We start from the raw sequence: 26,558 nt of genomic DNA, 5'->3' as shown, positions 1-26,558 counted from the left end.
CCCGACTGCCTTATAGCACATTTGCTGCTACAGGGCAGTCACGCTGCGCAGAATCTCATATATATATATACATATATATATATATATACATACACATACACACATATACATTCACACACACACACACACACACATACATACATGATCCGACACTTCTGGTTATCGGGTGTTAGTGCACGCTACCACAGTGAATCTACACAGTGGGAGCTAATCAGCGGATCCTACGGACCCCGATGTACGTTGGCACCTGCTGATTGTTCTGTGCTCCGGCAGATTGGTGATCTGCCCAGGTAAACAAGGCAGATTGTGGTTTTGTCAGTACAGAAGGCATGGATCCTGTGTTCCTGTAAAGCAGAAACACTGGGCCAGATTCACTTAGCCCGGGCGCAACGTAACGTAACCGATTTAGGTTACACCGCCGCAAATTTTCTGTCTAAGTGCCCGATCCACAAAGCACTTACCTGGAAATTTGCGGCGGTGTATCCTAAATCCGTCCGGCGCAAGGCGGGCCAATTCAAATGGGGCAGGTACCATTTAAATTAGGCGCGCTCCCGCGCCGGACGTACTGCGCATGCTCCCGACGCAAATTTACTGACATGCTTTGCGCGAAATTACGACGCACCGACGTTTTGTGAATCGCGACGTGAAAATGGCGATCATGCTGTTTAATCATGCTGTTTAAACAGCATGCACGGGAGTGACGTCATCGCATCTCCGGCCAGTCAAGGCGCCGGAAGCCGCAATACGAGGAAGACACTCGGGGAAACATGGCGGCGATGGAGGAGAGGAACGAGCACCGATGCGGGGGGCTTCGATCTCAGGTAACCAATACATAATGAGCTAGTATGCTATGCATACTAGCTCATTAAGCCTTTTTCTTGCAGGGTTTTTTTCCCCCCAGAATTTTTACTTCCTCTTCAACACTGACAGGGAGCTTACAATAGTCAGCTTTTACTTATTTAAGCAAAACATTTACCTCAAAAGACACAGAAAAATATGTAATAGTTTAAAACGTGTTATCTAGGGTTGGGCTTTACAATGTTAGTTACAAATTTAAAGTCCACCTAAGTCTATTAGTCCATCCAACACCATTCTCTCCACGACTGACAATGCTGCTGTCCAATAGTGGCTATGCCGCTTCACAGACGCAGTGGAGGAGTAAATGTAGCCACTCAAAGACGGTAGGGCGTGTTACTGACCGATCACCAGGTGAAAATAAAGGAGTAAAAGCTTAAAAAAAAGAAAATGAATGCAGCCACCGCGTCAAATGATTGATAGGCCGCGATATACATTACATTTCTTGTTTAATACAGACAAGCTGTATTGTTGGTCCAAAGGAACAGTTGGTACATAGATACATACAGTAGCTCATAGCAACAAATCACATTAGCTTTTTTGTTCCTAATACACATCTGCAAACAGCTGGACTGTTTACAATTGGATATACAGATACAGTACTTTCCAAAGTTTACTTAAATCCAGAGGCTGCAGATGGTAGTGCAGATGTTCCCGCCATTTATAATACCGTATTTTCCGGCGTATAAGACGACTTTCTGGATGCAAAAACATGCATCCAAAGTCGGGGGTCGTCTTATACGCCGGGTACAGTCTCAGTACTCACTTTTTTTCCCCAGCGCTGACAGTGTCCCATGCTGCGATCGCGATCGTGAATGATTTCAAAGCCGCGCCTTCACTGCAGAGTGTTCTGTGATAGGATGAACAAAAATCTTCCCAGCAGCGCCTCTGTTCTTTGTTCCTCCTATCACAGATGCCTTCTCATCCTCGGACGAGATGAGAAGACGTCCGTGATAGGCGGAAAACATAACAGAGGCGCTGCTGGGAAGATTTTTGTTCCTCCTATCACAGAACACTCTGCAGTGAAGGCGCGGCTTTGAAATCATTCACGATCGCGATCGCAGCATGGGACACTGTCAGCGCTGGGGAAAAAAAGTGAGTGTTATTGCACTGGGGGGGGGGGGGGGGGGGGGCAACAAGTTCAGGCACAGTGGGGGCAAGTGATGGCAATGTGGGGGCATGTAATGGCACAATGGCAATGTGAGGGGCAAGTGATGGCAATGTGGGGGCATGTAATGGCACAATGGCAATGTGAGGGGCATGTAATGGCACAGTGGCAATGTGGGGGCATGTAATGGCACAGTGGCACAGTCTGGGCATGTAATGTAATGGCACAGTCGGGGCATGTAATGTAATGGCACAGTGAGTAATGGCACAGTGAGTAATGTAATGGCACAGTCTGGGCATGTAATGTAATGGCACAGTGAGTAATGTAATGGCACAGTCTGGGCATGTAATGTAATGGCACAGTGAGGAATGTAATGGCACAGTCTGGGCATGTAATGTAATGGCACAGTGAGGAATGTAATGTAATGGCACAGTGAGGAATGTAATGTAATGGCACAGTGAAATTTGAAAAAACCTGTTTCTGTCAGCGGATCTGGCTCCCCCTCAGCTTCCAGAAAGACAGTAAGAAGGGGGTAGTCTTATACAGTGAGTATATCCCAAAATCAAAAATTTTCCTGGAAAATTAGGGGGTCGTCTTATACGCCGGGTCGTCTTATACGCCGGAATGTTTGCTCTAAAACACTGCAGCTTACCTGTTGGTTGGCCATAGTGTGATACCACCAGAAACACCTGGAAGTGATGTAATAAGCAACAACAACATCCACAGTATAGTGGTCATGTGCCAAAAGAATACAGAAGATCCCGACAGCGCTGAGACACCAGCAGATCCAGTGATACCACCAGAAGCGCCGAGACGAATCTGTTAAAGGAAAGAGAAAACATATATATAGAATCTTTATTTACAAATAAATCTATTTATTTTTTTATAATTAAAGTACACATTTCTGTAGTTGCAGAATAAAATATTAAGTGAACCTGGATGAAATGGTTTAAAAAAAAATCTAAAATGTGTAGGAAGGCCATTTCAGAACACCCGTCAGACAGTTAAAGTATCATGGCATAATGATGTCTATAATAAATAGTATATATACCAGATACCTGATCAGCAATTTCATTATCAGTGATGGATGATCATTGAGTATAGCAAATAAGATCTGCCCTGCATCCCCTAAACAACAAAGTCTTAGGCCCCGTACAGACGAGGGGACATGTCCGATGAAAACGGTCCGCGGACCGCTTTCATCGGACATGTCTGCTCGGAGATTTCGGTCTGATGGTTGTATACACCATCAAACCGAAATCCCCGCGGACAGACAGCACGGTGACGTCGACGCCGCCACGTCCGCAAACCAGGAAGTAAAATACTTCCATGCATGCGTCGAATCCATTCGACGCATGCAAGAGATTTCTGTCCGCTGGTTAGGTGTACTAACCAGCGGACATGTCGGACGGACGGGTTTCAAGGCCAACAAGTTTTAAAGCATGCTTTAAAACTTTTGTCTGCTGGAAACCTGTCTGCTAGGCTGTACAGACGGTCGGATCTGTCCGCTGAAACTGGTCTGCGGACCAGTTTCAGCAGACATGTTCGGTCGTGTGTACGAGGCCTCATAGGTTTAGATTAGGTTGTCGCCATAGCACTGTAGCTGGTTGCAATATTAACAAAATCATGGCCTATAACACACCACTAACTACTACAATTTATTAGTCCTGAAAAAGAAAAGTAAACTGCTTGCAGGATTTGAAACCAAATCCAATAGTGTTTAGGAAGCAGGTACCACGGTGCAATAGTCAATACTAGAATTCTTCAAACTATATGCAGATATAAAGCAACTTATACTGGGGGTTCCTGCATAACCTTGTTAACCACTTAACCCCCGGACCATATTGCTGCCCAAAGACCAGAGTACTTTTTGTGATTCTGGACTGCGTCGCTTTAACTGACAATTGCGCGGCCGTGCGACGTGGCTCCCAAACAAAATTGGCGTCCTTTTTTTCCCACAAATAGAGCTTTCTTTTGGTGGTATTTGATCACCTCTGCGGTTTTTATTTTTTGCGCTATAAACAAAAATAGAGCGACAATTTTGAAAAAAAAAATATTTTTTACTTTTTGCTGTAATAAATATCCCCCAAAAATATATAAAAAAAACATTTTTTTTCCTCAGTTTAGGCCGATACGTATTCTTCTACCTATTTTTCGTAAAAAAAATCGCAATAGGCGTTTATTGATTGGTTTGCGCAAAAGTTATAGCGTTTACAAAATAGGGGGTATTTTTATGTAATTTTTCTTAATATATTTTTTTTACTAGTAATGGCGGCGATCAGCGATTTTTTTTCGGTACTGCGACATTATGGCGGACACTTCGGACACTTTTGACACATTTTTGGGGCCATTGGCATTTTTATAGCGATCAGTGCTATAAAAATGCATTGGATTACTATAAAAATGCCACTGGCAGGGAAGGGGTTAACACTAGGGGGCGGGGAAGGGGTTAAGTATGTTCCCTCTGTGTGTTCTTACTGTGGGGGGGGGGGGTGGCCTCACTAGGGGAAACACTGATCCTCGGTTCATACATTGTATGAACGGAAGATCAGCATTTCCCCCGCTGACAGGACCGGGAGCTGTGTGTTTACACACACAGCTCCCGTTCCCTGCTCTGTACCGAGCGATCGCATGTGCCCGGCGGTGATCGTGCCCGCCGGGCACACGCACGGGAGTCGGGGGCGAGCGGAGGGCTAGTGGCGGCTAAAAGAGAGGACGTATAGCTACGGGCTCTCGCCTAGGAGAGCCGACCTGCCGCCGTATAATGACGGTGGCTGGTCGGCTAGTAGTTAAAAATACTGATGAGCCAAGACAATTTGGCAGGCCAAACAGGTATGTGCAGGACTTTGCAGTTTTAATTTAAAGGTAAAAGATTGCGTGTAAAAGCCTATTCACTACCAGGATGCTGCAGAGAAGGACCCTCGCTCTTTGTGTGGTAGAAATGGTCTCTCTGCAGAGGTCGGACGTATCGTGTTTCCCCCAAAAAGAAGACCCACCTTGAAAATAAGACCTAGCATTATTTTACAGGAGGGCTGCAATATAAGCCCTTCCCCGGAAAAAAAAAGCCCTACTTTTATATGCTTGTAAAATCCTATAATCCACTCTATTACAGTAGTATATAATGTAATATAATTGCGGGGAAGAGAGCTCCGGCGGGTCACAGAAGCGCAGAGCGGCGCTACAACGAAGGTATTTGGCACAATTATATTACAGAAACACACACATTGTACATTATATATTACTGTAATAGAGTGGATTATAGGATTTTACAAGCATTTTAACTCGGTTCACACTGGGGATTCCCGATAGGCAGGGAGGGAGAGGAGAAGAGAAGACAGCACGTTACATGGTAAGACCTACCCCAAAAATAAGCCCTACTGTGTCTTTTGTTGTCAAAATGAATATAAGACCCGGGCTTATTTTCGGGGAAACACGGTACCTACTGCTGAGTCAAACCAATAACCCTGCAATCAGCAAAGCTCATGCTTTCTGCTGTACTAAGCTGATTGACGAGGTGTGAAAGAATACATTTTGATCTACTGTTCTTTGAGATCCAATACAAATCTTGAGTAAGATATTCAAAATACTTACACTCTTTAATAAACATATATGTCAGTGTTAACATGACTGTGTGGCCACTGTACAGATAGTCCCCACACATAGTGTGAGCTCCTGTAATTGAAAGTCCTCCTCCTGCAATCAACTTCATAATCCTCCGGGACTGGGCTTCCCAGTTACCAAAAAGCTGCAACAAACAAGAAATTGGTTTTTAGTTTACAGAACATACAAATGTGAATGTCAAAAAGGGATATGTCTAAGATATATACTCAAACAGTCTTAAAATTCTAGATTCTAGTCCTAGAGTGCCAAGCCCCAAAAATAAATAAATAGTAATATTAAATACGATTTTTAATTTAAAACAATTGTAGTCACTCAGAATGCATTTTAAGTGTTTCCTACTAAATGAGTAAAAATGACAGTGCTATAGCCAAATATTTTCCAGTTTGTGTAAACAACCTGCAATCAAATTCATGCATTATAGGGCTCCGAGACCAGTCCTGACAATTACATTTTTTTTTTTTTTTTTAATTAGGGAAATATCTCGATTTATGACAGAACTGGTGTGCCAGACTGGTATTATTGAAGGAGGATTTCACTGTGGCTTTTTATGAATGCACAAAACAAAGGTCAATGGAAAAAACTTCTGTATTTCACATTTCACTTTACCTATTAACAGACCATGTTTGTTTTGTTCCTGTTATGCCTACTTATCTTTAACTATGCAAAAAAAAAAAAGGAGGGGGGGGTATGAAACCTTACCAAAGTGTAACTACATCACATACAATAGGAAATCATTAAACTGTCCACAGACTGTATGGGGACAGATCTTCTCAAATTAGGCAAAATACGCAGGTCTGTGGTTTGGCCATTAATGCCCATTTTTAAAAAAAATGTGCAGGGGGAGAAACTCATACTCTGCAAAAATTTCAAGTTCGTAGCACAGCTAAAAAAATTCAAGTATTCTTCCAGCTGTACTTGGGTTTTTCTTCCTCTTTGTTTCCCTGTAAAGGTAAAGCCTAATGGACTACTATGCATTGCATAGTAGCCCATTATGTGACACTTACCTGCAGGAGAAGCCTGCAATGTCACCGTCTTCCTCGTTAGTAGCGATCAGCCATTCTTCACCCCTCTTCTTCCGGGGCCGCGAACTCCGACACTGTGACACTGTGACACTGTGACACTGTGACACTGTGACACTGTGACACTGTGACACTGTGACACTGTGACACTGTGACACTGTGACTGGCCGGAGTCGCGCGACATCACTCGCGGGAGCCGCCTTTTACGGCATGACCCAAGATAGAATTGGCACAGCCTGCCCTAACTTGTGCAGGAGAAATCGCTGTACGGCAATTTGCAAATATCTCCTAGACCGTGCAGGTCTGGGAGATATTTCAAGCCCCTACCGGTAAAAGCCTTAATCTAGGCTTACCTGTAGGCTAAAGTGGTTGTAAAGGGTTTACAACCACTTTAATAAGATAGTTTATGGAATTTCCGATCACACTTCCAGATACCATACAGAGTGTGAGGCTGGGTTCACACCATTTTGAATTGGACGCAGATTTTGCCACATCCAATTCAGGAGACTGGCGACTCTCTATGGAGCCAGTTCACACAGCTCCGGGACGGCTGCGGTGCGAATTGCACAGGAGTCCTCGTGTCTTTGGCTCCATTTCTGGTCCGAGTTAAACCAAAAATACAGACCGCAATTGGACCTGAAACGATGAAAGGGACGCACCGAACCCCTGCTGTGAGCTGCTCCACATGGCAATGTGAACCCAACTTAAAGTCCCCATCAAAACCTTTAGTTTGTGCATTGGAAAATACATTTTATTGCAAGGCTACTTCCTTTATTGCACAGCAGGAAACTACACAAAAAGGTATCAACAAGGTAAAGAAAATTCCTTATAGACCAGGGATATGCAATTAGTGGACCTCCAGCTGTTGAAGAACTACAAGTCACATGAGGCATAGCAAGATTCTGACAGCCACAAGCATGACACCAAGAGGCATGATGGGACTTGTAGTTTTGCAACATCTGGGAGGTCCGCTAATTGCATATCTTTGTTAGAGTATATTTTGGTTATCTCAGCGTTGAACACCCGGCAGCATTGAATCCACTTCATCTCCCGCTAGGCTCAGTTCATGGGCACAATGTCCATGTAAAATAATTTCAAATCCAGAAGTCCAGTTCACCAACTAACGTAGCAAAATTTGCACATATGTCCCAACAACTTCAATCCCCACATGTTCTGCAGTTGGAAATGTAGAAGTTGGATGAACTGAGAACATCAGTTAACAATTAGAACACAGGAATGAATGAAAACAAGCTTATGAATGCCCAACCATCACCCCTTGCAATGAATAACCCTGGGAGTAGAAGGTTTTGAATACTTCCAGGTCAATGGTCAGACTCCTGGTTCGTAGATTGGGGACTCTCTTACCCCCCATGTGCAACTGAAGCACACAATGGAGAAATTAGGTTTCATTTGTGTGATTATGTAATTATAAATGGCCTGCTCATGTAAATGCTAGTTTGTCTGGCTATTATTTTGATCAACTGGCTTAGATCATTTCCAAGTCCATGAACTGAAACCAGTAATTAGAGCAGGAATGAAGAAATCCTTCTCTTTGCACGTTTCCCCCATCAGTGACTCAGGGCTTAATCACGCTGATCATGCTTTTTTTGTATTTTGCAACATAGTTAAAATTCTGGCAATGTTAGCAATGCTTCCAAACAAGAAAAGTTTAGCACAAAAAATCTGACATACTGAATCTTCGGATATGTTGCTCTGTGACTCCTATTTAACCACTTCCGGACCGCCTCCTGCACATATACGTCGGCAGAATGGCACGGCTGGGCACAAGCACGTATATATACGTCCTGTACTTGTACCCGGTCACGGGCGCGCGCCCGCGACCCGGTCTGAAGCTCTGGGACCGCGGGTCCCGCAGACCCGATCGCCGCTCGAGTGCGGCGATCGGTCCCCGGAGCTGAAGAACGGGGAGAGCCGTGTGTAAACACGGCTTCCCCGTGCTTCACTGTGGCGGTGTATCGATCGCGTCATCCCCTTTATAGGGGAGACACGATCGATGACGTCACACCTACAGCCACACCCCCCTACAGTTGTAAACACTCACAAAGTGAACCCTAACTCCTACAGCGCCCCCTGTGGTTAACTCCCAAACGGCAACTGTCATTTTCACAATAAAGAATGCAATTTAAATGCATTTTTTGCTGTGAAAATGACAATGGTCCCAAAAATGTGTCAAAATTGTCCGAAGGGTCCGCCATAATGTCGCAGTCGCAAAAAAAAACGCTGATCGCCGCCATTAGTAGTAAAAAAAATAAAAAAAAAATAAAACTGCAATAAAACTATCCCCTATTTTGTAAACGCTATAAATTTTGCGCAAACCAACCGATAAACGATTATTGCGATTTTTTTTACCAAAAATAGGTAGAAGAATACGTATCGGCCTAAACTGAGGAAAAAAAAAACAATTATATATGTTTTTGGGGGATATTTATTATAGCAAAAAGTTAAAAATATTGATTTTTTTTCAAAATTGTCGCTCTATTTTTGTTTATAGCGCAAAAACTAAAAACCGCAGATGTGATCAAATACCACCAAAAGAAAGCTCTATTTGTGGGGAAAAAAGGACGCCAATTTTGTTTGGAAGCCACGTCGCACGACCGCGCAATTGTCTGTTAAAGGGACGCAGTCCCGAACTGTAAAAACACCTTGGGTCTTTAGCCAGCATATTGGTCCGGGGCTTAAGTGGTTAAGGTAAAAGGAAGCTATTAAGATAAAAAAAAATTCCTTTACAAACCCTTTAAGTCGACTAGATCAGTGGTTCTCAACCTTGTCCTCAAGTACCGCCGACAGGCCATGTTTGCAGGTTTTCCTTTATCTTGCTTTAAATCAGTCAAAGGCTTGGTATTTTGGACAGCTATTTTATTGAAGAGAAATTTCCAAAACATGGCCTGTTGGGGTACTGGAGGACAGGGTTGAGAACCGCTGGACGAGATAATACTTTCAAATCACAGCGCACTTGAAACTGTCTGGAAACATTACAATGCATTATGGCTTAAAGTGGTAGTAAACCACAAAAAAGTCACTACTGAAGGTGCTTCCATCTTCAGCCAGCCTTCGGCAATATTTATAGCCGAGCCAGCGATGACATCACTCCCGTGCATGTGGGCGGGAATGGCTGTTTATGGCACGGGTCTAAAGGAACGGAACGGGTATGACGTTCTATCAGAGCACATACGTCGGTGTCGTCACCGGCTGCATCTACAAGTAAATATCTCCTACACGTTTAGGGGATATTTACAGTACTTATAGGTAAAAAAATCATACACTGGAATTTACTCCCACTTTAATGCTCTCAAGTTATTGAAGTAAGGAGTTTCGTTTTACAATCAGGAAACTAGCACTTTTATAAAGAAGCCTCGGTGATGGCACACCTTTTTTCATGCAGGTTTTCTTTACAAAAAGTACAAGACCTTTCGCACTCTACTCTGCTGCAATTATACCTCATTAATCAGAACAAAATTAATTAGTTCAAAAGTTCATGTTAATCAAGAATAGAAGCTTCGGCTCTAATTATACACATTTGAAGACTTTATGGATAGAAAAAAAATGGCACAGTGTTATGCATAGAAAGGAGAATGGCACCATATGCAAATATTTCCATTCAATCTTATGCAAGAGGTTATAGGTTAAACTTGGACAAAATGTAGTGCTTCACTAAGTCGTCATCTCTGTCACAAATGCACACCCCTCATTATATACAAGAGGGACACATGTAAAGTCTAGTGTTTAGCACCAAATCCCAATATACTTAGGCCCCTTTCACACTTGTGCGGCTTGTCCTGCGACTTGGGACGGCAACGTCACATGACAAGTTGTTCCCCATGTTTTCCAATGAGTACCATTCATATATGTGCGACTTCAAGTCTCAGGGACTTCAAAGTAGTCCCTGCTCTTTGATGCGATTTGTGGTCCAGAGACCTCATGTTTACACAGGCATTGCTTAAAGTCACAGCAAAAATCACACAATATCAGGTCGCAAAAGTGTGAAAGGGGCCTAAAAGCGGTATTAAACCCAAAAGCAAACATTTATTATATTGCAGCTTACAATTCTTAGAAGTGATGGCTACATTTGTTTTCTTTTTTTAGGCTCTTTTTCCTTTATTTTTAACCTGGTCATTAAGGATGAGCTCTGGCGTGTTTGCATGCTACACGTGCAGAGCCCGCCAGGAAGTGTGCACGGCGCTGCGCTAATCACAGCCAGGGAGACATTTCCCGATCTCTGCAGCCGAGCATCGGGTCTCCCTGGCTGTTTTTAGCGCAGCACCGTGCACACTTCCTGGCGGGCTCTGCAAGTGTAGAATGCGAACACGCCAGAGCTCATCCTTACTGGTCATCCTGCCAGCAAGTCTCTTGTTTTTTTAACAGAATACACTGTCCTGCAGATGATGAAGAGGGTTGAGAAAATATTTACCACTCACAGGGGTGCTTACAATGGCCAGCTTTTATTTACCGTATATACTCTAGTATAAGCAGAGTTTAGCACTTTTTTTGTGCTGAAAATGTCCCCCTCGGCTTATACTCGAGTCACCTTTTTGCACCTGATCTCCTGGATTTTGGGGACCTGGTACTTGGCACACTGTTCCTCTACAAGTGTGCAAAGTTTGTTGTCCGGGGGACCTATGGCCGGGGAGCACCGATTTTTCAAAGCCAGGCACCCCTTCTATAGACTCCCATGTTAAACATCAGTCTAGACATGGGCACAGTGAGGCAGGGGCACAGTGAGGCATGCAGATGGACACCCTAGGCTTATACGCGAGTCAATAAGTTTTCCCAGTTTTTTTGTGGTAAAATTAGGTGCCTCGGCTTATATTCGGGTCGGCTTATTCTCGAGTACATACGGTAGTATGCCTTCATCCAGAGTGGGAGCACTCTAATACAGGAGGTGTGTTACTGGTAGGGATGCACCGGTACCAATCATTTGAGTGAGTATCTGTACTCGCTCAAATGCTCCTGATACCGATACTTTGCAGTGCGATTTGCATCCATTCATTTTGCATTGATACAAATCGCACTGCAAAGAATGGCATACGATTTAAACAGGAATGCAGTGCGATTCCTGTCCAAAATCACATGCGGTTTCACCCACTGCCCCTGTGTGTGTACAAAAAGGGATTTCTAGTGGTCAGTTTAAAAAAGGTTAGAACTCACAGTACATATCTGGCCACATGCAAAATAATCTACATATGTGTCCCGGTCTGCCGATGGTAGCAAATCAGGGCTGCTAGATGAGAAGTGGGTATAGGGCAGAAGTGATGTTAGCTTTGTGGTGGACCACCTCTACATCTCCAGCAGCCCCAATTTGATACCATTGGCAGATCGGGACACCTATGTAGATTATTTTGCATGTGGCCAGATATGTACTGTCAGTTCCAACATTCTTTAAACTGCCCACTAGATGGTGCTTTATTCACTTTCTATATATATATACACACACACACACACACACACACACACACACACACGAGCAGTGGGGGGGAAATGGCATGTGATTCAAACAGGAATCGCATTGCATTCCTGTTCAAATTGCATTTGCATCTTTGCAGGGTGATTAGCGCTTATATTTGTATTGATGCAAACAGCACCACAGTCTTTGTACTCGATATTGGCGACTTCTTGACAGAAAGTATCGGTACTCGTACTTGCCGATAGAAAAATACTATCGGTGCAACCCTAGTTACAGGCCAGATAACTAGGTGACACCCAATGATTGGCAAGCTGCAATAAGGTACATTTCTTGTTTTTGGCTTAATACCACTTTAAGGCCGCATGCACAATACAGTATAGTGTTTAGTGAATGCAGCCAAAATAGAAAATCATCATGCTGTTTGGGGTGGAGGAGACCAAAAAGCGAGGTTGGATACCTCACAACCTCTAATGCTGGCCATACACCTATAGATTATCTGCAGATTTTCTATGGTTAGATGGAAAAAGTTGAACAGATTCCTCCATCTACGCTGAACTGTGTGGAGGGAAGAATCTCCCACTGACTCAAGTTTCCATATCTTGCTAGTCGGCCCCGTTGGCTCTCAATAGCTGAACATTCTGATTGGGTGCAGGCATGGTTTAGTTTGAGAGCCAGCGGGGCCAACTAGCAAGATATGGAAGCTTGAGTCAGTGGGAGCAGGGCCGTTTGAAAACATTTGGGGGCCCCCAAGCAAAAAAAAAAAAAAAAAGTGACTTTTCAAGTAGTTGAAAAGCGGGGGGGGGGGGGGGCATATGTTGGTGTCCGCACAGGGGCCCCAGCAGGGAGGGCCCTTGCCGCATCGCTGCATCCTCCTGCAGTCCGGTCGGCCGTGTACCATAACCGGGCGGTACAGGGGATTCAGTTTGCTGTTCCCGGGGCCGGACTGAAAGGAAGTGAACACTCCACTCAGTGTGTGCACTTTCTGTCAGTCCGGCCGGGAACAGGAACCTGAATCTCCTGTACCGCGCGGTTATGGTACACGGCCGACCGGACTGCAGGAGGACGCAGCGGTGCGGCAAGGGCCCTCCCTGCTGGGGCCCCTGGCCAGCTCGGGGGCCTCAGGCAATTGCTTGCTTTGCCTGTCGGGTTCCGACGGGCCTGAGTGGGAGATTCTTCCATCCACACAGTTCAGCGTATATGGAGGAATCTGTTCCACTTTTTCCATCTAACCATAGAAAATCTGCAGATAATCTAAAGGTGTATGGCCAGCACAAGTGTTTTGGATGTAAAAAAAAATTGGACGTCTTTGCAGTGCAGAAAAATGTCGCTTCCACTAAGGGGCGCTGCACTAGAAATGTATAACCACTCTGTTACAAGAGCTTTCGGTTTAAATTGTATGTACGTCTGTCACTTTAAAATCATCGCGTTCACATATTATAATAATAAAAAATAAAAATAAAACACACACCACAAAACTGGTTTACCATTTCAAGAGATTAACATTTGTGTGAGTGTCAACCACAAAACAGAAAATGCAAAGCCACATATCAATCTATTATTATTTTATTGAACGGATACATTTTAAGATAAGCCCTTCCAGGCAGAGGAACCTACAATAATAATCCCAGGCACAGTAATATTTTACACACACTGTAGCAAGGCTAAAGGGGGCTCTTTCTTCCAGATCCTCAATACAGAGTAACCTTGGAAACCACGTAATGGAACAAAGCAATAGTGACCTCGCCTCTGAGTCACTGTTTAATTTGTGTCTCCAATAAATCTCCTCCGTTCTGTTCACCATCGGTGCATACAAAGGTTATACATTCTGTCTCACAGACCCTACAAAACTAAACTCCTAACAAGGCAGAAAACCGAATATGAAAGCTTGGAGGTCACATTTGCCACCTCTACTTCTGTCTTTGGACAATCTATCTAACCTGGTCATCTTCGTATATCTCCAGCTGGCCAGGAGATCATCAGATCCCACGTTCTAGTAGACGAAAGTCTCATAGCTGCCCATATGTTGTCTGCAGAAACTGTTCTTGTCTATAGCACTTCATTTCGTCAAGCTCCAGAGGAAAATATGATTGGTGATGAGGGCTGGAAGCACAGCTTTTCCTGTAGACACTTTGATATACAAGGCCTGCTGTCAGGAGATCAGATGAGGACAGGACTAAGCCAGCCAGGCTGCCAGAGACACAATTTGGCAAGTCAGTTTGTTCCATTTTTTCCAGATTAATGTTGTATATATTTTTGAAATATCCAGTCGGAAATAGCTAGGCTCATGTATGAGGTTTACATTTAGAACAATGCAGCATACTATTTTACTACATGTGCGGTGTTTCTCAAACTAATTCTATGGAACCCGAAAAAGGTCACATTTTTCCATAGATATGTAGTTAGGCAGCTTTTCGTCATTCCAAGCTGCCTACACATTACAATAAGATTGTATTACCCGTTAAATGTTGATAGAACTGTACCGATGTTAAGTGTGTGTGGGCTCACAGAAGTAGTGCAACCATAAAAATTGGGTGAGGTTATATGAAAGCGTGACAGGTCAGTGACGGCCATAGACGAAGGACAAAACGCGAAGCGATATACTGTCTACATTTGCATGCTGGACCACCGTAATACATGAAGTTGCTGTAAACCCTCACATATACCCAGTGACTTAAACAGCCTCAGATGATACAGAGATTAAACAAATCCTCCAACATAAGTTTTACTTATGCAGTCTTCTCCTCCCTACACCCCTTTAAAAGGCCAGATTGTGTAAAAAAAATGTTCATCAATCAGGAGCAGAGAGGAGGGGGTAGAGTTTGCAGTTACACTGTGAGAGAGCTGATTGGAGAAAAGGAACACACACCCTTTGCACAGCAGAACTGTGTTGTAAATAGACAAACTCCATTGTGAGCTCTCCCTCCCCGACACAAATGTATCTCAAGTGTCGGGAAAACTTGTTAGAAGTGGGGCATGCTGATAACCAAGGAACGAAGCACTGGCGAGAAACGACACTCAGAGCTTTGGAGAGAAGTAAGTAAACACTACAGATATATGTGCTTTGCTCAGATTCCATGACCACTTTAAGTCTGCCACAGGGAAAGCCATCCAATGCCAAGAACCACATTATACTTGTGTGCCACACTAAAGGCTATCTAATACTGGGATTCACCATGGTGCTTGTCTGTTACAGGGAAGGCCAACTTGTGCTCGGACCACCGATGCTACTTGTCTGCTACAGGGACGACCCATCCCATGATATGGAGCTCAACTGGTTGTGTCCTCACCATCTAGATTACTATAAAGAGCTCCACACCTGTGAAGATATACCCCAGGGTATCCCCCCTTTGCTTTCAGGGATTTGGACATACATAGTGGACTTGCCCCAAACTCCAGCAGTTCTGGATCAGAGTATTCACACTGTGGTCAATGTCAATTTGGATGTGAATTAGGAAAGCCAGGGTTGCGCTCCTGAATGAACCTGTCGCAGATATACCCAAGTAAACCCAGACCCAAATTTTTTTTATATTCCTGGCAGTAAAGGGACGATGGCCAAGGCGTAGAAGAGCTCAGTGGTTCAACTGATTGCCCCCAAGAACAAACACTCACGAATTATGATCCACAAGAAATTTGCCAGCATCCTTTTAGATAAACAATCAAAATTTGAGACGATCTGGGGACCTTGGCATCAATCTTTGCAATGTAAATACTGATACAGTGAGGGTGGCTGGACTTGGGAGTCCAGGTCCTGGAGGATCTTCCAACAGGGACACACTTTTTCTACTCTGCTTCTGCTCTTTTTATATACAGATGTCATAGCACTCTCTTACTTGTTTACTTTGTGGTGCCGTACTCAGGAACACGGTGCCCCATTTGAATGAACAAATATATTATATATATATATATATATATATATATATATATATATATATATATATATATATATATATATATATATATATATATATATATATATATATATATATATATAAATGCTAGAGGGCTGTGGAACTTTGTATTTCAGAAAATTTGTATAACCTGGCACTGTGCGATACTTTTATATATACGACTCATGGTGTATGGTGCCCAAGAGCCGGTTCACACAGGGGCGGCGCGACTTTGGGGGCAACTCGGCAAGGCGATCTCAAGACGACTTCAGAGGCGACTTGCAAGATGACTTCTGTATTGAAGTCAATGCAAGTTGCCTAGAGTCACCCCCAAAATCGTACAAGAACCTTTTTCTAAGTCGGAGCGTCTTGAGTCGCTCCTATTAGAACAGTTCCATTGAACAGAATGGGACGCGGCTTGTCCGGTGGCTGAGTCGCCTGATAAATAGCCCCCAGTGAACCAGCTCTCATTCAGAACTAGGTCTTCCCTGTAAGTTTGTACTTCTTTGTGCTTTTTCAAAAAAATGTAATTATTGAAACTAACTACTGTGAGGAGATTTCTACCAGAAATGTACCTAATTTGCATATCATCAGCCCTGACCCATTAAGAACTCGAGGCACACACCGGCCCTCAGCAATTTATATGGAATTAAGCCAGTTGAGCACGGGTAACGTTTTTTCAGTTTGAAACGGACTGAATGTTCTGCATCACACCACAGATCAAACTGGAGAGGGAATACTGCAAATTCATGAAAACTTTATATTTTCGCTAAGTATATCTAAACCCAAAATGTAACATAGCAGCTGTTTAGGTTGCCCTTGTTGCCTTTGATTAAGCTTTTTTTTTTTTTTTGTTTTATTGGTGACTTTGCCAGTAACTTGCTTATGGCACCCACTCCAACAGGACAACACCCTTCTCCTATTGTCCATAATATAGCGGAGGAATGTGGTTGTGTAATTCTTAGAGATAGTTGAGAACAATGTAACGGATAAGTCAGCAGAGACAGAAAGACTTATGAACGCACAAGATTTTTGGCAAGATCAACATATCAAACCAATAAAACCCGATCCCCATTCTCCAATAAAGATGTAGACAGGAATGCTCAAATCAATTAAGACAGCTTTATTAAAATGGATAAAAATCTATAATCCAAATAGCTCACAATTGCTAGTGCCTCTCCTGGCACTTACAATAACCAGCATATGTGAGTGTGTAAGAAATGCTGCTCCACCCGTACACTCTGGGTATACCGTAGAGCAGAAATGACGCCACAAGCTAAAACTCCATCCAACGCGTTTTGCCATTCCAGGATGTCGTCAGGGGGAATGTTAGAAATTTGTGAATTTGAGAAAACAATTCCCATCTTCATTCTTCAAATTTTGAACCTCCTTGATAACTTGACCCCACTAACATTTAGAAAATTGAATTAACATTCTTAAAACAGGAAGTTTCAAATTAAATTCTACCAGTGTATGGCTGGCTTAAGGATAGGGTACCCCTCTGTGCCAATTCACTGATGCAAGCTGAACAAAAACAGCACACATAATATAAAATAGTGCTTTTCTTTAGTTAAGGGTATAAAACCGTAATCATTTAATTCATTGTTGAACACAGAAAGATGAAGAGGAAAAAAGTAATAAAGCTAAATGAGAACCTTATTACCAAATGCCATCTGCTTCCTTCCTGCTCAAGTGACTAAAGGACATTATGATAAAATAATTAGTCTTCATGAGCGGTGTCTCTGCTGGGGAGATTCACCCTTTATATTTGTTACCAGGGTTGAAAGTGATAGGAAATCCACATTTTTAGAAATGCCACAAAAAATTTAAGTGATAGAAATCTTCCATTTGGGACACCTGCTCTAGTGACAAGTGTTATAGGGCCTGGTTTTGAGATGTGACTTGAGTCGCACATATTTGCATGACAATGGAAATTACATTTTTGGAATAATTTTTGGGTCCAGCTTTACGGTTCATTAAAAACCAATGAGCTGCAAAAGGTATTTAAAGCTTTACCCATTGATAATTTTGTGCCATTATTCCGTCGCACATAGTTTTAAGGCTCGACACATTTGCTGTCTAAATTACTCTACACTATTATACCAAAAAAAAAAAAAGTTAAATTGTGTTTATATGCAATATAATTCATTTTAATATATTTTGTTCTAATAAAAAATAGATTCAATAAACAGTTATGCAAATTTTTTGTGACAAAATTTTTTATAAAATTCAACTACCATATTTTCTCTACAGGGTCTCTGCTTTCATGAAATAATGTTCTGGGAGGGTTTGAGTAAATTTACAGCCAAAAATGCAGATTTCAACGTGTGCAAAACATGGAAATTGCTCCAGAAGAGAACTAGCTGAACATACATACACACACACATATATATATATACACACATATATATATATATATATATATATATATATATATATATATATATATATATATATATATATATATATATATATATATATATATATATATATATATATATATATATATATATATATATATATATATATACACACACACATACATATACACACACACACACACACACACGCCTTGTCACTACAAGCTAAAGAAATTAAAACAATTAAAAAGTTACTTTCTATAGTTTGAACTCCACTACACCAATCTGACCTGCAATAAGCAGTATGGTTGTAGAGTTTGTTAGACAAACTGGTTCTTACAATAAAGAAAAGAACACAAAAACTGACGAACAAGTGGCCCAGATAATCTCATGACCCGAGCTGCCCTGGTTCACCAAGGCATGAATCAGCAGTAGGTATGCAAGGTTTAATGAAACTTACCCGCCCACTGATAATGGGAAAAATGAGTAATGGAATATTGCAATGGGAAGGATTTTTTTATTTTTTTTACTTGGATTGGCATCTTTCCCTGTTTGCTAATCTGTGTTGGGGAAAATTATAAATAGCTAAAACATTTCTCAATTATGACTCATACTGTGACATTAGCAGGAATTAAGAAATGCCAGTGGCTGAAGTGTATCTAACCTCTGTCCGGTTATTGCCCCCCCCCCCCCCCCGGATGTGACAGTTGTCAACGGGACAGAAAGTCATAACAAATCCAAAATGTTACTGTTGTAACCGGAAAAAGATAAGAGGGGACACCAACAATGGGGGACCTCTGTCTAAATGGAGTTTATTATCACTTTGCAGAGACTTATACTTACTTCCTGTTACGTCATTGGGACAGAAGGAACAGAGAAATCCCATCAAAGGGACAAAAAAAATAAAACAAACTGATAAGGGTTTTATTTATATTCTACTCTATCCAAAAAAAATGGACTTTAGATCTTCTTTATTGGTATTAGAACATTTAAAATCACTGTGTACTTTCCCTACACAATACGTTTTCGTAATAGCTTACCACCCTGCTTATTTTTACCTTGTGTATAACTATTAGAACCATGGGGTAACCTCATAATCACTGGGAATATGTTATGTGGTTAGATTCAAATTGTGGAAGGACTTTAATCAAATAAAAATACAGGTCAGATTTAAAATGGGGAAATGCTAAAACTGCAAACTATGTTGGTCTCCCCTTCTACTATATTGTGCGAACAGATGGAAAATCTTCCACGGAGCAGATTACAGAAGTGTGTATTGCCAAAAGCACATCTAAAACTAGTAGTCTTCGAAATCGTATCACAGAAAAATTGAGAGAACCAAATACCATAAAAACAGGTCTTGAGCGCGTTTCAGTTGGATAAAAAAAAATTGAAAACCAGGATGAAAGATGCTTAGTAGGTGGCCCTAGGGCCCCCCTCGCCACCCAACATTCCTTTGAGTGAAAATAAAAATAAAAATAAAAAAGTCAATAGCTGCAAATACTGTAGATGCTGACTTTTAATATAAGGCACTCACCTGTCCAAGGGGCCCGTGATGTCGGCACCCCAAGCCGATCTGCCCATCGGCTTCGGGTGCAGGCGCCGGCATTGCAATTAAGGGAAGCCTTCACAATGGTCCATTCTTCTTCTGGGACCCACACAGGTCCCAGACGGCATCGGGGGGGGGGGGGCAGAAGCAACTGCGGAAGTAACGTACCTTGCCAACAAAGGATGTCCCGATGAACAAATTCAGAAAAGGTACCAAAAATAAAATAAAAATTGTACATCTCCAAAAGCAAGGGGGGGGGGGGGGGGTTCAATTGTTTGAGACCCAGTTGTCTTTTTGCCTGAAACTCTGCTTTAACTGAAAAATAGCTGGGAAGAAAACTGTTGGCTGAACAGCAAGCGCACACGGGCCAGAATCTCGTCAGGAAAAAACCCGTGTTTTTCCTGACGTGATTCTTGTCAAGAATCTCTTGCCGCCCGAGTGTACAGATTCTCCTTTCAAAAGAACTGCCGTTCTCTTGGAAGGCAAGAACGCGGTGACTTTATCACGTACGACGAGCATGCACTCGTCACATTCGATGCCATCGTCGTCATCTTGCTGCACCCTACCTATGCCTAGGAAGCTACCGCGCATGCGTCAAAGTCATTTCGAGCATGCGCGGGTTTCCACGGCGACAGGCAAGTACGCACACTGTCGGGTTTCTCGGCAGGAAAACTGCAGAGAATCTCACAACGAGAAAATAGAGAACATGCAGTTCAGTTTTGGGCTCTAGTTCTCAAGAAGGATATTGGGGAACTGGAGAAAGTGCAGAGAAGAGCAACCAAACTTATAAGAGGAATGGAGGAGCTCAGCTATGAGGAATGATTAGAGGAACTGAATTTATTCACTCTTGAGAAGAGGAGATTAAGGGGGATATAATCAACATGTACAAATATATAAGGGGTCCATATAGTGAACTTGGCGTTCAGTTATTCACTTTACGGTCAACACTGAGGACAAGGGGGCACTCTTTACGTCTAGAGGAAAAGAGATTTCACCTCCAAATACGGAAAGGTTTTTTCACAGTAAGAGCTGTGAAAATGTGGAATAGACTCCCTCCAGAGGTGGTTCTGGCCAGCTCAGTAGATTGCTTTAAGAAAGGCCTGGATACTTCCCTAAATGTACATAATATAACTGGGTACTAACATTTATAGGTAAAGTTGATCCGGGAATATCCAATTGCCTCATGGGGGATCAGGAAGGAATTTTTTCCCTTGCTGTAGCAAATTGGATCATGCTCTGCTGGGGTTTTTTGCCTTCCTCTGGATCAACTGTGGGTATAGAATTGGGTATATGGGACTGTTCGATATTATTGTTTTATTTCTTGTGGTTGAACTTGATGGACTTGTGTCTTTTTTCAACCTGACTAACTATGTAAGATTCTGGGCAGTTTTCTTGTCGAGAAACCCAAAAGCCTCGTACACACGCTCGGTATACTCGGCAAGAAAGCTCTGCCAGCAGTTTTCTTGCCGAGTAAACCAAGCGTGTGTACGAGGCTTTACAAAACAATAGCCGCAGCGGGAGATTTGTCATCCACAATGGGCAGCCTGGATGGTAGAACTGGACAGCTTTTTGGCAAGAGGATGACAATTCTGGTTTTATTGAGCCACACCTACTGTAGGTATATACAAAGTGCCAAGATGTTTCAGAGGAACAATCTTCTGGGCATCTCAGGAAGAAGGTGGTAGAGGAAGAATTGCTCCTCTTACATGTCATGTCACTGTGTATATACCTCTTTTTAAAGCACAAGAAAAAAAAACTGCCATTGTGTCATTTGAAGTCCTTATCGCAGAATACAGCACTGGCCCTTTTTAATCTGGTTTAGACATGCCCAGCTACCAGATGCAAATTTACATAGGGAATGACAAATTCTCAGGTCTCACTCAGGCGCCCACTGATCAGTACACCCAGGAAGAGGTCTGTTCTTACCCACTAGGTGGCTCTTCATGAGCACTCCAAGATGGATTCATGACCAAAGCCTAGTACACACGGACTGAATGTCGAGCGGCATTGCCTGGTTCAATAGAAACAGTCCGACATTCGGCCCTTGTGTATTAGAGTCGGTTAATGTCGAAGGGGCATGACCAAAAAAGGTCTGCCAATCAGCACTCTCAGCCAATGGCTGAGAGTGCTGACTGGAGTGTTTTGGTGGGGGGGGGGGGTCGCCCCCTGTCAGAACACAATAACTCAGCGGGGGAGACAGCTGTACTGATGTTGGATCGTTACCGGTAGTACAGCAGCTTCTCCTGAGCTGTCAGTTTTTTTTCGTTCAGCTCTACCGGAATAAAGAAAAGTGTGTGCACAAGGCTTAAGAATGTGGACAAATAATTCCTTTTTTTAAATTCGAAAGCATGTTGGAGTTAGCTGGGCAGGCTCAAAAATCTCAGGTTTTCCGGTGCATTTGTATGCATTTGGTTGATCTTGAACGCTTCTTTACTACTTATAATTCAGATGAGACTGAACGTTTAACATACAAAGCAACTACAGCCAATACCGAGGATGGTTCAATGGTCACGAAAAAGGTGACGATTCGCATAAAAGCCCAGATTTGTCAAACTGCTTAGCATACAAGGCTCACTGGACTATTTAGCATGGGTGATGAATTGTACTCACCTAATGAATTTCCCTGGAGGATTATTATGTGAATAATATGTAAACTAATCCTTTTGTTTAAAAAAAGAAGGATGCAATACTACACTTGGATCATTGAATTAAAATGGAAATTACTTTGGCCATTAGATGGGAAAAAGTATTATGGGAATTTCCTATAATACTTGACTCCATCTAGCGACCAAATGTGATATTTTAAAATAAAAAACAGGATTTACATTTGAACAGCACATGATTTAGCATATTTATATTTGTTTTTCATCCCATTCCCACAGAAGGAATGCACATGCACTTTCACTGGGTAAATGTCAATACAAATTCTTGATAAAATCAACCCCATAGTATGCAATATAATCTTGATGGCGGAAGTTTGTCGGATGATGTTAAAGTTTTTCAAATAATTTTTTCTTGCTTTAGGAAAGAATTGTAATTGAAATATGGCTCAACACTCAAGGTGTCCACATAAATTACATGATGCTTTTGGCTGCATAGAATGACAATACCACCTGACATTTTTACGCATAAGCTAATGTAACATATGTCTAATGCGCCTCTATAGGCCTAACACAAGCAGCTAGACTTGGGGCTAGATTCAGGTAGGGGCGCGCATAGTCACGATGGCGCAGCGTATCTTATTTACGATACACCGTCGTAAGTTAGAGAGGCAAGTGCTGTATTCACAAAGCACTTGCCTTCTAAGTTACGGCGGCGTAGCGTAAATGGGGCCGGTGTAAGCGCGCATAATTCAAATGTGGATGAGGGGGCGTGTTATGTTAATTCTTGGTGACCCTACGTGATTGACGTTTTTCCCGAACGGCGCATGCGCCGTCCGTGGAATTTCCCAGTGTGCATTGCTCCAAAGTACGCCGCAAGGACGTCATTGGTTTCGACGTGAACGTAAATTATGTCCAGCCCTTATTCGCGAACGACTTACCCAAACAACGTAAAAAATTCAAAATTCGACGCGGCAACGACGGCCATACTTAACATTGTGTGCGCCTCCTAATAGCAGGAGTAACCTTACGCCGAAAAAGACTAACGTAAACGACGTTAAAAAATAGCGCCGGGCATGCGTAAATTTGTGAATCGGCGTATCTAGGTCATTTGCATATTCTACACCGAAAACGACGGAAGCGCCACCTAGCGGCCAGCGTAAATATGCACCCTAAGATACGACGGTGTAGGAGAGTTACGCCAGTCGCATCTTAGGCTAATGTCGGCGTATCTTGCTTTCTGAATACAGAAAGAAGATACGCCGGCGCAGACTTGAATTTACGCGGCGTATCTATAGATACGCCGGCGTAAATTCTCTCTGAATCTAGCCCTTGGTGCTATGCTATATGAAGATGCTAGAGGGCACCTGTAAATTGCCTACACAGCTACGCACCCTCTAGTCTCTATGGTGAAGTTAATGGGGTCCATAAACACAAGAAAACAGCAGACAGGTTCTAACTGATGGGGAAAGTAGATCAGATAGGATGGAAACCCTCACCTGGCCCTGTTGTTCACTCTGAAAAAAGTGGTGCCAGCAACTCCTCCCTCTGTTCCAGCATACGCACTGTATATAATTCGGTAAGCCAAGCCTATGTGTTTAAAGTACATGTAAACCCTCACCTAAAACGACCCATTCAAACAAACCCAAGGCAAAACATGTATACATAAAAAAAAAAAAAAAAAAGTTATATCTATTAAGTGATCACATTCCCTCTGTTCCCAGCAGCATACAAGCACACTGATCTTCCAAGTGAATGGCTGTGCGAGGGGGGTGGTCAGGACAAGTCTGATCATTGCAGGAGAACAGGCAGAGTTCCTAGCATAGCTAGAGAGCTGACCACGGTGTGTTCTACTAATGTGGTTAGTTTTTAATAGGAAAGTGAAGGGACTGGCCGGAACACCAGGGATTTTACATAAAGGACGCAATACAAAGAGAACAGGATGCTTTTAATACAAATACATGTACAGCAGACACATATCAGGAATATATGTTGGGTTTACAGATTTTTTTGAAGATACAGTGACCAGCACTGGTGGTCGAATTATGTCTGCATACATCCCTAGCATATCTAGGGCTATTTTCCTATAGATTCATCAAATTTTTGCAGTTTGCTGTGCATTCATAATAAGAAATTTCTGCGCCATCCTAAGGTCCCAAACATTCATGCACCTGCTTGAATTGCCTTTTGTGTTCAGGTACCCATAAATGTGAGGAGACATTTGTGCTCTTTAGCTGAGGTCAGATTGAGAAATGATCTCATCTATGGCTGGCACCCAAGCTTGCAGGCCACTTGCTCTCAGGAGAAATAACGGACTAGGTTCCTTTTTTATTGCTATGTTCCTCTGCTGATAAGCCAGCTTCCACTTTTGCTCTACCTTTCTTCTCTATAAGAGGTGATTGTATGCTCATCCAAGCTCGAAAGCTTGGATGAGCATACTCAAACTTGAGCTTCTCAAACTTGTTGCATGTTCAACCTGTATTTAGGGTGGAACATGCAACATGTTCCAGCAGCGGCAGCCTGTGACAGCAAGTAGGGGGGGGGGGGGGGTCTTCTCACCATGCATCTGTCACTATGTGAAAATAAAGTTGCTGTCCAGAGCTCTGTCCACATGGCTGAGTCCTTCATTCACAGTTTCCTGCGAAGGCACGAACTACAACTACCATCATTGCATCTAATGGCTTGTAGCTCTGAATGGACTGCGAGGTTGCCGACAAGTGGCCACGTAGTTCATTCACAAGTCTTCGAGCCTGTAAACAGTCGGCCTGTAAACAGTCGGCCTGTAAACAGTCGGCCTGTAAACAGTCGGCCTGTAAACAGTCGGCCTGTAAACAGTCGGCCTGTAAACAGTCGGCCTGTAAACAGTAAGCCTGTAAACAGTAAGCCTGTAAACAGTCGGCCTGTAAACAGTCGGCCTGTAAACAGTCGGCCTGTAAACAGTCGGCCTGTAAACAGTCGGCCTGTAAACAGTCGGCCTGTAAACAGTCGGCCTGTAAACAGTCGGCCTGTAAACAGTCGGCCTGTAAACAGTCGGCCTGTAAACAGTCGGCCTGTAAACAGTCGGCCTGTATGGAGGTATGAGCTGAAAGCTACAGGGCCTGTCTACAGAAGTCAGGAATTGCACAACTGATCACGGGTGCACTGCTTTCCAGGTTCTTTAGGAAACAAAGGATACATTTTTTTCCCAGCAAATATATGTGCATTTATGATTTTTTTTTTTCCAAACGGTGAACTTATCCTTTAGTCCTCATGCACACTGGACATTTTTACAGCAGCTGTTTTTGGCAGTAGACGTTTTTTTCTAGTCATTAAACTTTCCATGTTATCCTACGTGTCCATGCACACATAGGCTGTTTTCAGCTGTAAAAACGCTGATAAACGGCCAAGAACTTCGCTCACCAGCGTTTTTTTTTTTTCTAATGGATCAAAAACTTTACAAAACAGCTAAAAATGCAACGTGGAAAACCACTAAAAACCGCTATTGCAAAAACATTGAAAAACTCACTGCAAAGCTACTGGCGTTTTATAACGTTATTTTAACATTCAGTATGCATGAGGCCTTAAAGCGGAGTTCCACCCTAAAATGGAACTTCTGCTCATTGGATTCCTCCCCCCTCCAGTGCCACAATTGGCACCTTTCGGGGGGACAGGATACCCGTTAGGTATCCTTCCCCACTTCCGGAAGTCCGGCCGCGACGTCACCACGGGGCTCCCTCCTCCTCCTCTGGCCGCCGGGCTAATGCGCAGTAGGGTTCCCGGCGTAAAGCCGAAAGGCTACACTGCTGAGTTTCCTTACCCGCAAAGGCGACGGCAGCCAACATCGAGGGACACCAGGACAGGTAAGTCCATTTATTAAAAGCCAGCAGCGGCAGTATGTGTAGCTGCTGGCTTAATTTTTTTTTGCCCGGAACACCCCTTTAACTGCTTGCCGACCATGCCACACACTTATACATCGGCAGAATGTTGCTTTGAATTTTTCGCCACGCGTGCCCCTGCTGCGTGCTCCGTGACCGCGGGCTCGATGTGTCCCGCGATAGTGTCACGGAGCTGCAGAACGGGGGGGGGGGGGGATGTCTGTGTAAAAAAGGCATCTCCTTGTTCTGCCTTGTGACAGGACACTGATCTTCTGCTCCCTGT

The 26,558-nt window shown here is 43.0% G+C and overlaps 1 protein-coding gene across 3 annotated transcripts in view; it reads right to left on the bottom strand.

The window, feature by feature from the left end:
• The window catches only part of SGMS1 (sphingomyelin synthase 1), a 193,765-nt gene that overhangs the window by 6,647 nt on the left and 160,560 nt on the right, over positions 1-26,558 (bottom strand). For all 3 annotated transcript variants that reach the window (XM_040362057.1, XM_040362058.1, XM_040362060.1), the window contains exons 4-5: positions 5,555-5,708; positions 2,616-2,782 (exon numbers count right to left, since the gene is read on the bottom strand). In XM_040362057.1, coding sequence (XP_040217991.1) covers positions 2,616-2,782; positions 5,555-5,708 — 321 coding nt within the window. The remainder of the gene's footprint in view (positions 1-2,615; positions 2,783-5,554; positions 5,709-26,558) is intronic.

This window comes from Rana temporaria, chromosome 8 (genome assembly GCF_905171775.1).
Source record: "Rana temporaria chromosome 8, aRanTem1.1, whole genome shotgun sequence".
Taxonomy (NCBI): domain Eukaryota; kingdom Metazoa; phylum Chordata; class Amphibia; order Anura; family Ranidae; genus Rana; species Rana temporaria.
Note: the sequence above shows the minus strand (reverse complement) of the source record. Positions and strands in the feature narration are given on the sequence as shown.